Here is an 11,816-nt window from a genome sequence, read left to right on the forward strand (position 1 = left end):
ATTATGCACCAAATATGTTCTTTTTCTTTTTTCAACGTCGAACGTTTCTTCATTCCCCCGGATCGTCCCATTTTGCTTCCTCGGCTATTCGATCGAAACAATCCGACAGGAACGTGTACTGCGAACAAAACGTCGAGTATTCGATTACGAATGATGGAGGATATTTTGAATAGAGACAGAAAAAGAGAGATACATCATCCGAGAAAAACCGATAGTAAACGGAACGAGTCATAGCAAATTAGCCACAATGATACAAGAAGAAACACGATTATAGTTAATTTACGATGACACATCTTCTGAAATTCATTTTTTCAGCAAATAAGAAATAGATAAATTTACATAAGGTGTGAAAAGCTTGAGCCAACGTGGTGGACGGTTATCTTGACGCGTATATTGAAAGCAGAACGCCATTCCCTCTTCATCCACCTCCCATCGTGTAATAGCGTTCCATTGAAATTCGACAACTTGAGATTCCAAAGTGCCGTCCTCCTTCGCCGCGTGCAGCTTAAACGCTGGCGCGCCCACGGCGGGGACCACGTGCCCTTCTTTTCGCGAGTCGCATGCACAATGTGGGAACACGATATCGCCGTAACCGCTCAATTCTCTCGCCAATTTCAGATACTGGAACAAAATAAGAATTTAATACTTGTACAGCTTACTTAATAAATAAATTTCACTAATTTTCTCGTACCTCGTGCTTTCTCGAGGCGTCTTGTAACGCTTTCAACTGGTACAATCTTTCTCCCGCCGTGATGTGCCCCCTATTCACCTCGTCCACGGTCTGCCAGAATATCCAAGTTAACGCTTGCTCGCTCAGTGGTCTGTTCAAATTAAAAAGCCACCTTCTTATCGCTAAACACGTCACGCTGGCGGTCGAGTAATTTTGAACGTACAAAGTGTGAGGATGCTCGTGGGGTTGCAGTTTCCTTTCTACAAAATATACATACATGTACATATGTATATACAGTGTGGGTATACAAAATGGATATTCACCGAAATTGTACTCGACTATCTCGAAAAGGTAAAAGTATTTGGCCGTTTCTGCGTCCAGCCCCACTCTGCTGCAAACTGCATCGTACACATCACTGACAGAGGCGGCTTTAGCAACTGTAACAGTAACAACCTCGCGATCCGGCAACAGTACTTTCAAATCGACCGCGGGCCCCTGATCACCGTCCTCCTCGAGTCTATCGGCCAAGAATTCTTGCATGATATCGCTTTCGGCGATCACTCTTACGGCACAAACCTTTTCCAAATATTGCTCCAAGCCGCGCCTCCTCGCGTCGAGTTGCAGCTCGCTCAATCTACCGCAAATATTACACATTGTGAATATATATATATATATATGTATATGTATACACACACAAATCGAGATGAGAATTGTGATCGTACTGGAATGGCCATTTTCCCGGCAATTTGGGAAAGTTGAACCCGATGAATTCTTTCTTGAGCGCCATATGCAAGGCGGCGAATTCTCGGTAACGTCGGGAGCATAAATGTCTGCCTGCCATGTGGACGTTGAAAACCACGTAACGCTCGTGCTTCCTCTCGCGTACGTGATAATCCGGCACGCTGATTGGTAGGGATCGCTTTTCGCTGTAGTCCACCGATGCATAACTAGGAGGAGAAAGTTTTAATAAAACGGCAAAAAAGAAACGAAGAGAATAATTTGATCGGAAAAACCTTGCTTTAACTTATTCGTCGTACCTCAAATCCTCGAACGGTTCGAGCTTTTCCGCTTCTTGTGGAGTGACAGAGATGACGGTCAACGTCAACACATCGCCTCCCGACTTTATCAAATCCACCACCTGCTTGTGGGTTGCTCCCTCGACGTTCACACTGTTTCTGCAACGAAATCAGACATCTTTATCTGAAAGAGGAAGGAATTCACAAATATATATATATGTATGTATGTATGTATCTTTGTGTATATACCGGTCGCTGATCGATTTGTATCGCGAGTCAAAATTCGATCCGCGCCGATTGTTCGTCCACTCGTATTGCACCGCGGTCACGTAGCACGTCAACATATTTTCTTTTTTTTCTTTTTTCCTTGCGCGCGGAGAGAAGGAAAGGAGAATTGTCGATAAACAGTCGAGCGCGAACGGTTCAATAAAGAGGAGAGACGTAACGAGCGAAGTTGAAATATAATTTTCTAGTTCCAACTTTCGAAGACAGATAAGAAAGAGGAGGAAAACAGGTGAACAGCCTTGGCGGAGCTTCGAATTCCACGCGTGAAAGGACGATTTTTATTGGCCAGGAGCGGGAGGCGCGGCTCTCCCGCCTCGAATCGCGATCTGCGTTGCGGCAAGCGTGAGCACTTGCACTTTATACTTGCGTCCCTATCAGTTTCTCCCCCACAACTTTATTATTACGTTATCTTCGATTTCGTAGCTAATTGGGTTGACCAGATAACATCCCGGTCATTTTTTTTTTTTTTTTTTTTAGAAAAAGAATTACCAATCATCATCGATCCCCGTTAATTCCATTGCGAATTATTCCTTTCTATTTTAATTCTATTTTAATTCGCGAGATTAAGCGCAATTTTCAGTTTCCAGAGTTTATTTCTGACGCGTGTGAACTTTCTATTAATTTTTCAGCGATTACGAAGAGAGAGATGCTACGGTTTCGTGATATAGATGTAACACGGTTTTTTAATAACAAGAAGGAGGAAATATCGGGATAATAATATAATTGTATGATGCTGCATATTTTTTATCCAATAATAAAACATTATGTTTTGCAAACATATTTAATTGCGCTGTCTTCATTATCTATTATCATTGCAACGTATCGTTTTCTTGAATAATGTTTTAAGAAACGAGGGAAATATTTGTTTATTAATATAAAGAAAAGTAATTTGCAAAAATATACATATATATATATATATATATATCTTGTTTTATCTTGAATTTTTCATCTCAAATTTTCGGATTAAATATCTTCCAAAGGAAACACACGAGATATCTCTCGCAGAATCGGATGAGATTTCTTCGATTTTAATTCAGGATCGAGTCGATCGATTGTGAAAAGAGAGGAGGAGTTTTCTCAATTTTCCTCGCGTTATTAATCGACTTGTATAACAATGCGAGTATATATTTAACGTAAATTTCTATTTTTATCACGCTCGTTTCAGGTACTCTGCACTTTTGCTCCGGATATCTATCGGAGCAATGAAAAATCGAATCGTTCTTCCGCAGGCTGTAATGAAATCAAGCAGAAAGAGAGGGGGGGGGAGGGCTTATTATCGATCAAAAAAGAAAATAGAAGTCGAGTCGAATCTTGTTAGGAATTTAGGAAATTTCATCAAACGTGATTCTATGACTTTTCAAGGCGAGTCAAAATCTTGCCACGACGTTTATCGAAGAATAAACGGTTCATTGCTCTCGTTAAGATTATTCGAGAGAGAAAAATGTAAATCGATTTGTATGGATCATATGAATGGATCTCGATAAAATTATCGTATTGTTTCTTTATCACCGTGTTCTATTTTTCTTCAAGGTATCTGGCTGAAAGAGATTATTATCGATCTTGCGAAAATCGATTGCTTCGATCGAAAAGTTCTTGTTTTTTCTTTTTTTTTTTTTTTTGAATTAAGTGATAATATACGAATCATCAAAATTATCAAATTGATTAAACAAATTATTGGTTTAGTAGTTTTGGTTTATATTATAATATGATCGAAAAGAAGGTGATTTTTGATAAAAATAAATTAAAGATATTGAACAAAATTTTTTAATTGATCCATTTATTTAGCTTGTATCGTTAATCTTGTCCGTGTTTATAAATTGATAAATTTTTTAACACAATTTTGGAAAGTAATATCGTAATAATTTAATTTGGTTTAATTTATTAGCGAATTGAGGAAGTCATCAACCGAATAACTGAATCCTTATTCTTATTCAAGCTGTTCAATATTAGCTTTCAATTTAATTTAATCCAATTTTGATTCGTTAGTATGAATTTTTTAACATTATTTATTAACAAATAAAAATTATCAGAAAGTTAAAAATTTTAATATTGTGTTTGCAAGCATAAACAGCTGTAATTGTAAGTAGACTCTACTTGAACGAAGCAGGTTGTAATAATTATGTTACATCTATATCTTATTCGCATTAAAACTTGCAACGAACAATTCTAGCCAATTCTAAAAAGATTAAATTCGTTGAGGCCATTACAACACGTACGCTCTGACGAATAATTTCTTTGATGTGCCGCCCTCCAACCGATTACTAATGGTGGACGATACAATATTTCGATATTTCGAATATATATTTCGTTGTAATGCAATAAGTGAAGGAAGTCACCAGCTTCCCATAAAATTTGCGATTTTCAATTTCTTTTTCTCCAATCTGTTACCTGAAAATAAAAGTGATAAATAAAAGTAATCTGAGAATCTTAATAAATATTTTATCACGGGATGAGAATTAGAAAAATGGTAACAAATGTTTAATAATAAACAAGAAATCTTTTGAGCGTAGAACATTTGCAGCAATTGTTATTTTTAGATCCATTGTATATTGAAAAACTGATATACTTTCAATAATACATTTTACAATTAAGTTCAATATTTTAATATTCGATATTTAATTATAATTCCATATTTTTTGTTCCATATTAATTATGCATCATTGCATATTTATCAATTCATTTGATTCAAACAAACGACGTATTTTCCTTATAAAATTTTAATACGCCAAGTATCGAAAGTATCGATATCAAATATATCGATACGATGTCAAATGTATCGAAATAACGTAGCGCCATAATACTTTGCTATTCGCAGACAAGTTCATTATAACCTGCTGCTCGTGTAGTTCGTCGAAATGTCCACACTGTTGGCGATCATGTTTCACGAGTTGTTCGTGAACAACGTCCGTGTGGACGCGGCATAAGGTATTCATCCGATGCGGTATCTAATTTCGTAGCACTGTCCTTGTTTAACCTATTGTCAATGACCGATTCGTGTAGATGTCGCGTAAGGCTTTATTTATTTTTTTTATGATTTATCAGCCACTTCAACTCGATTAAAATTGTTTCGAAGATTCGAAAGATCGATCGAAGATGCACGAATTGGAATTGCAATTCTAAATTTCACAAGGAACACTCTCTAGTTTCGTATATATATATATATATATATTCAATCGATATCCATCATATTCACGAGAATCGTCATGCGAAAGAAGGTTAAGGTATTCAATATTGTTTTTTCTTAAATTCTTAAAATTTGATTTTCTTGAAAAACCAGGTTTTTTTCACCAACTCATTAAATTTTATTATACAAACACACGTATGTATATATATATATATATACACACAATGTATTATATCAAGGATCATCCGTTTCTCGATTGTTCCAGAATTTTCAAAATGTATATTATTATTTTCACAACACTATTATGTATCCAATGTACGTTATTATTTTCATTACTATTTTAAACCTTACGTGTATAATACATATATTTCCGTTTTAAAAGCGGATATTATGAATTTGCTTTTTAACATCACTGTTGTAAACTTTCTTAACCGTTTCGTTTAACATAATATTTTCTATCGTACTAAACTTATTAAGCGTGAGAAAGTTAGAGAATTTTCTTTTTTCAAATATATGCAATGGATCTAAATTTTTGTGTATCTATTACTCTAATAAATTTTCTATATTGATGATAATAATGTGGAAATTATTCAACCTTTGCATTTTTCAATATTCCTCGTTTTATAAAAAAAAATATTTATTATTAAGATTATTAAAACAGTATTTTTTTTGTGTGTAACATAAACAATTATCTCTCGTACAATTACAATAATATTATCATACAGCAGTGTCAATATTGAATTATAATCACAATTATAATCTTTCATATAATCTTGGAACAGCATTGTCAAGTATGATCCGACGAATGTACAAATAAATCTAGTGTCAATATCCATAATAAATATAGCTTAATAAAGTCATTATTGATCGATAACTGATAAATTTACGATATATTATCTATACTATGTTGCTTTTTAATCGTGCATCGACCTTAAGTATTGAAAAAAAAAAAAAGAAAAAAAGAAATAAATCCTGGAGATTTAATCATCTATTCAATTCTATTCGTTTCCATTAAAAGGGTTTAACTCCGCGAGCTTTAATCGACACAGATGTGATCGTAATTGAAGAGAAGGCTAAGTAAGCAAATCACAATAAATTCGCTGAATGAACGATAACGTCCCGTACTCGAAATGTCGTAAGGATTGATTGTTCAATGAAACGAGAATATATAATCGATTGTAAATGGCGTCAAAAGTATCATGATATTGTATAATTTCTTAAAAACTCGGCTGTGATTTATTAATTGTGAAAATTTGCTAATATCTTCTCCATCTTCTTTCCAGTCATCCTACACTTTGAAACTAAGTGTAAGACATACCGCATAAAAGTGGCACACGAGTAAAGAGGTCATGCACTTATATGCACCTAAATGATAAATGCATTGGTATTTATCGGTCTACCAACGCGTGTCGACCGGACAATATAATTTAAGGAAAACAATTTAATCGTCATTAAAATCAATTGGTTATCTGTTAATGAGTTACTTAAATTACAATGTTCAATCAAAAAAAAATTAATAACAGGGATGTAATATATTTAAATAGAAAACTAATATATAAATTATATAATGAAAATTCATGTTTCATTTATGTATATTCTACTGTTTAAAATGATAAATTATGTTAATAGCGATCGTTAAATCTTTGTTCAAGCGTTATTTATGATATTATCAGAGAAATTATATTAATAAAAAAAAGATGAATATATTATCCGATTTCAATGACTGCATATTTGAATAACTTTAATTAATATAATCGTATTAATAAAAATAAAAAAAAGTAAAAAGAATATCTGGACACGTTAAAACATATGTTCAATTTAAATATTTGATAAATATTAACACGTGTATCAGTATATATAATAAAAATAAATAAAAATATTTAATTGTGTAATAAGTAATTGTAGTAACGCATTAATAGCAAGATGTTAATATATTTGCATGAAACTTTTGGAGGATCTAAAAATGGAGGTCGAAACAAAATATCGGTTCAGCCTTATTTATTATTAAATTATTAAGTTATAAGCAGTTTAAGCTCGTATTACATAAAATATGACAGATACAGAACGAGACAACGCTTCCTCTGTTACACACTTGCCTTATTGTATCTCCGTCTCGCCATATCTAAACTTAAATTATTTATAACTTGATAAATAAGCTTTAATTGATATTTTTTTATAACAATTTTTTTTTCTTGTTGACATCGAGACACTTAGAATCGACTTTCATGAATATATTAATCAATGGAGTAGAAATAAAAATAGATTTGAGATAAAGAATTGTAAATTGTTTAATTCTATTTTGATGTAATAGGCAATAAAAATGTTTTGATATAATTGTATTAAAAAATTGTATATAAATTATCAAATTTATCTTTAAATTGAATAAAAATGAATAGATTATAATGGAAAAATGATTCGGGGGGAATAAATTTCGATCCGATTCTCTTAAATTAATATTTAATTGAATATGCAATAAAATGCTACACTCGTGAAATTGCAATAAAAATTCACTTGGTATCATTCAGAGAATTCATTCAGCATGACTTCACAAGCTAAATGATTTAAATGAATGAGGAGTATCGAACAGCATTTTGAATTGATTAATAATCATCGTTTCCCGTTCAAATTTAAAGTAAAATAAAATTGGAATTGAAAACTTTTCCGATGATAAACGAAAATTTTAATAATATATTCTCATCGCATTAGAATTGCAAATAGATATAATCTTACAACAATGGTTAATGTACTACTTCACGAAATATTTATGAGTTTCAAGCAAATAGAAATTTTGGTCAAGTAATATTTTTTAAACATGTTTTTTTAAATTCACAAAACAATATAAATATAAATACAAAATTAGATATATTTTATTAAATTAAATTTAGAATGTTTTTAGTACAAAATTAAAAAAAGAAAATTTTAAATTTCCTTTAAATTTTATCCTCACATATTTCTCCCTACTCTATACTCTAAATAAAATAGAGTTGTTGGTAGAGTTTGAACAAATTATATAGCACTTCTTCCTTTCAATTGTTCTTTCGTATAATTATTACACTTTGTCGCAATAAAACTGGTCAAGATACGATTAAGAAAGTTATTAATTACAGATATTAATGTGAATGAAACTTAATTTGTTAATCTATTTTTTTTTTTTTCGAATACTATTCAGATGTAAAAACCATTGAAAACTATTTAAAATAATTTTTTGTATAGAATTATCCACGAATTATATTTCACATTCATCATTTCTTACTATATTATATTATATTATACTATATAATGTGTATACCAATCAGATTCATCAATGTTATCTCTAACATTACACTTGTTCAATCGCTACAATTGTTTTTTCTGTTTCTTTCAAATTCGGCTTGAAGGCTCATAAGTTCTTTCTTTCTTTCTTTTTTTTTTTTTTTTCGAAGCACATAATCACATCAAAGAAACACCCGTTTCATTTTAATCTAATATCGTGTCCTTGACGGCTAAAAAGTCTATCCACGATATTGCCGTGTCTACATGTAACCACTTGTTAGAAGCCATACAAAGAACAAATCTTTTAGGTGCTGGTAATACTTGGCAAATATCGAAGAAAGGAATCAAATTTTTTAAGTCATTTTTTTTCCCCTCCAACTACGATATTTTTGTTCTTAACAACATTACTTTTACAAAGATACGAATTCCTTCATAATATTAAATTATATAATTATTAGTTTCTAATTATCATTATTAATTATAAGTGGCAAAAAGAAATTTCCGCGAATGTTAATTGTCCAATCTAAAAATAATTTATTTGCAAATTCATTTAATTATTAATATTCAATTAGAATTATAGATTTATGTTGTCTATTTAAATATGTATATGCATTAATGATTATAATTAAAGTAATAATAATATATAAATATGTATAATTACATTTTTATTTCAATAAAAATCATTTAAAGCAACTGCACGTTTTTAATAAATTAGGAAAATGATTAGGGAAAATTTAATTAATTGTACGATATTGCATAAATATTAAGATTTCGTGATATAATATTATGCAAATAATTTATGTACGATATTCTTAAATGATCAATAGATTCGTTGTATTTCGCGTTTTCTTATTTCTTTTTTTTTTTTTTCGCAATTATATATCGATAATTATTTACGATCGATAAATTCATTTATTAAATATTTTTTTCAAAACGAATTTAAATCCAATCGCGATTTAAACGATACGAATTTCGTACTGTAAAGTCCAATTTTAATTTTACTTTTATTTGTTAATCACAATCATTGATTTTAAAATTATTTCAAGTTATTCATATATTCTTATATGAATGGAAAAAATAAAAGTCATTATACAATTAATTTTCTTTTCTTTTTTTCAGAATCATATGAAAATTATTTAAACGACTTGAAAAGAATGTTTATATATTGTATACAAATTATCAAATGCTTGAAATCCCCTACTGCGAACAATCATTGATGAAATTAAAAAACAACGAAAGATTAAGACGATAATTATATCTGTTACGTTCTTCGCGTTGTTCACTGCGGAAGAATGATGCGATTAATAAAAAAAAAATTGATCGTATCTTTGCATTTCAATAACTCAAAATTTAAATGATTTAAACGAAACTAGAGATTATTCGTTTAATTGATTTAAAAAATTTAGAATTAATAATAAGAATAATAAGAATGATAAAAACAAACTGTAAAAGTTATTTCCTGAAAGTTTCCTATTCGTCTAATTAATTAACTAGAGAATTTTGTGTCAAAACATATTTTGATTACAAGGAAAAAAAAAAATTACATAAAGAACATGACCCTGAATTTTATCACGTTATATGTACATATATAATTTCTTTAAAACTGTTTATATTTAACAAATTGATGCGTTTAATTACTTATAATACTGCTTACAAATGTAATTAATAATCGATTGAAAACAAGATTAAAGTGTAAAGTAAGTTGGAATCATTTAATCATTTAATTGAAAATTAAATTTCTAATGATTTATATCAGTTGCGTTAATATTTATAATCAAAATTTAAATAATTCTAAAATAAAAGATTTTAATTGTGACAATTTCTTAATAACATGACAGTTTTTCGTTTAGGAATTCGTCATTCTTTGATAAATCACAGATAAAACACATGTGGAAGTATTATACGAGGTAAGAGAATGATATATTATAATTTTCATTATTTGTAAACTCATCATTGTATCATTTTTCGAGATTATTTTATTAAAATTTATATCTTCGTTTCTTTCTTTCAATTTTATAGAAAAAGAAACAACTAGTCTTGTCTATAAAAACAAAAACAAGATTGTGTAAAGAATTAATCGATTGTACGTTAAATCTATTTACAAAATCTGAAGCGCATACATTTGTCTTCTTGTACCGTTATTTCACTTATATCGGTACAACGATTACATTTCTAGTCGAATAATATCTTAACGCTTGAAAATTAAAGTGGAAAATACGTGTTTAATATTTATATTTTCTATTTGTTAATAAAAAAAAAAAAAAAGATACAATACGAAAATATTGAGTAAAACGAAATGAAAATAAAATTGAATTTTTAATTGGAAATAGAATAGTAGAACGAATAGGTGAAATGTAAAGTTTGTCAAGAAACCCATCATTCTTCCGTATTATTATATTATGTCTAACCAGACAAATCGATTAAAACGAGCATTATCGTAACGATATCGATAAAGCTTAAAACAAACAGCAATTTGATTATCGAATCTAAGCGGATAACATTTTCTACGAATTAGTTTGTTACATTTCGCGCAATAGATAGGATCATTGTAAATGTTTTCATTTAGAATAAGTTTAATTCGATCTTTACTCTAATAAATCACAAATAAGAATGGTAAGAAATTTTTTTTACCTCTCAGAAATAAAAGTTAGTAGTCGTTTGACAGGTGAACGTACAGTGATCGGTAGAAAAACGATCGCGGTGCAACAAAAAGATCGAAATTTAAAAACAAAACAAATGAGAAGGAAGATCACTTACACTTCTAGTATACGATCGCCTTTTCGTACGCCGGCTTTTTCGGCAGCACCTCGAGGTAATACGGCGCTGACATGCTGAAGCGGCGCGTAAAGTTCTCCGTTGATGCTTCGTAGTTGTCCACCCTCGCTGACCTGGCCGCGTACATTGAACCCAAAACCAGTTTCGGTTTTGTAAATAGTGACGCGTCTCGGTCCTTGTCCGATAGGATTTGTTTGGTTTACCGGATGTTGAGGCACGCGTCCGTTCGTAATCATTGTTACATTCGCGTTTCTCGTTACGTCTTCGTTCGCGGCTGGCAAGCGCTGCACCTCCGATTCGCAGTCCGCCATCTTACTCTCTGACCACCCATTGATCTTTCTCTCCTACGGAAATCTGCCGCAAGACTGCGCCTGTGTATCCATCTCGCTTTTCTCTTTCTATTTCCCCCTCTCTAGACTTCCTTCTTTCTTGTATATTAATAAATCTAGTGATGGCCGCTAGAGGTCTACCTTTGAAATCAGCTGTTACCGCCAATGTTAACGTTTTTTTTCGGAATTGTGAAATACCTTTATTATAAATTTTTTATTATTTTCATCATCATAAACGTATCACAAATGTATTGTATTGTTCATATTTAAATCAAATCATATCGGATTAAGGTACATAAATAATTTTGAAAACGTTTTTTCAATGATAATTCGTTATAATGATAACGATGGAAAACATGTTGAAT

General features: G+C 30.9%; 1 protein-coding gene and 2 long non-coding RNA genes across 5 annotated transcripts in view; 2 read left to right on the forward strand and 1 right to left on the reverse strand.

Moving 5' to 3' along the window:
- The window catches only part of Snx27 (sorting nexin 27), a 12,669-nt gene extending 1,176 nt beyond the window's left edge, over window positions 1-11,493 (reverse strand). The window contains exons 1-7 of one of the 3 annotated variants that reach the window (XM_086903079.1): window positions 11,105-11,493; window positions 1,708-1,839; window positions 1,393-1,617; window positions 994-1,304; window positions 692-930; window positions 340-621; window positions 1-118 (exon numbers count right to left, since the gene is read on the reverse strand). The exon at window positions 1-118 is cut by the window's left edge and continues 1,176 nt beyond it. In XM_086903079.1, coding sequence (XP_086759205.1) covers window positions 50-118; window positions 340-621; window positions 692-930; window positions 994-1,304; window positions 1,393-1,617; window positions 1,708-1,839; window positions 11,105-11,433 — 1,587 coding nt within the window. In that variant the 5' untranslated portion in view covers window positions 11,434-11,493 and the 3' untranslated portion in view covers window positions 1-49. Of the gene's footprint in view, window positions 119-339; window positions 622-691; window positions 931-993; window positions 1,305-1,392; window positions 1,618-1,707; window positions 1,846-1,935; window positions 2,305-11,104 lie in introns of those variants that run through there. The other 2 variants (XM_086903078.1, XM_003695253.4) reach the window with 2 other exon arrangements.
- LOC147658354 (uncharacterized) lies at window positions 1,944-2,751 on the forward strand. Its single transcript, XR_015290683.1, has 2 exons — window positions 1,944-2,313; window positions 2,601-2,751. It is a non-coding gene; the product is annotated as an uncharacterized LOC147658354 (long non-coding RNA).
- LOC147658355 (uncharacterized) lies at window positions 4,883-6,804 on the forward strand. The gene is made up of 3 exons (XR_015290682.1): window positions 4,883-5,192; window positions 6,114-6,289; window positions 6,379-6,804. It is a non-coding gene; the product is annotated as an uncharacterized LOC147658355 (long non-coding RNA).
- Window positions 11,494-11,816: the final 323 nt, after the last annotated feature.

Source organism: Apis florea, unplaced genomic scaffold (genome assembly GCF_048593485.1).
Source record: "Apis florea isolate Af1SG1 unplaced genomic scaffold, ASM4859348v1 contig_2274_pilon, whole genome shotgun sequence".
Classification (NCBI taxonomy): domain Eukaryota; kingdom Metazoa; phylum Arthropoda; class Insecta; order Hymenoptera; family Apidae; genus Apis; species Apis florea.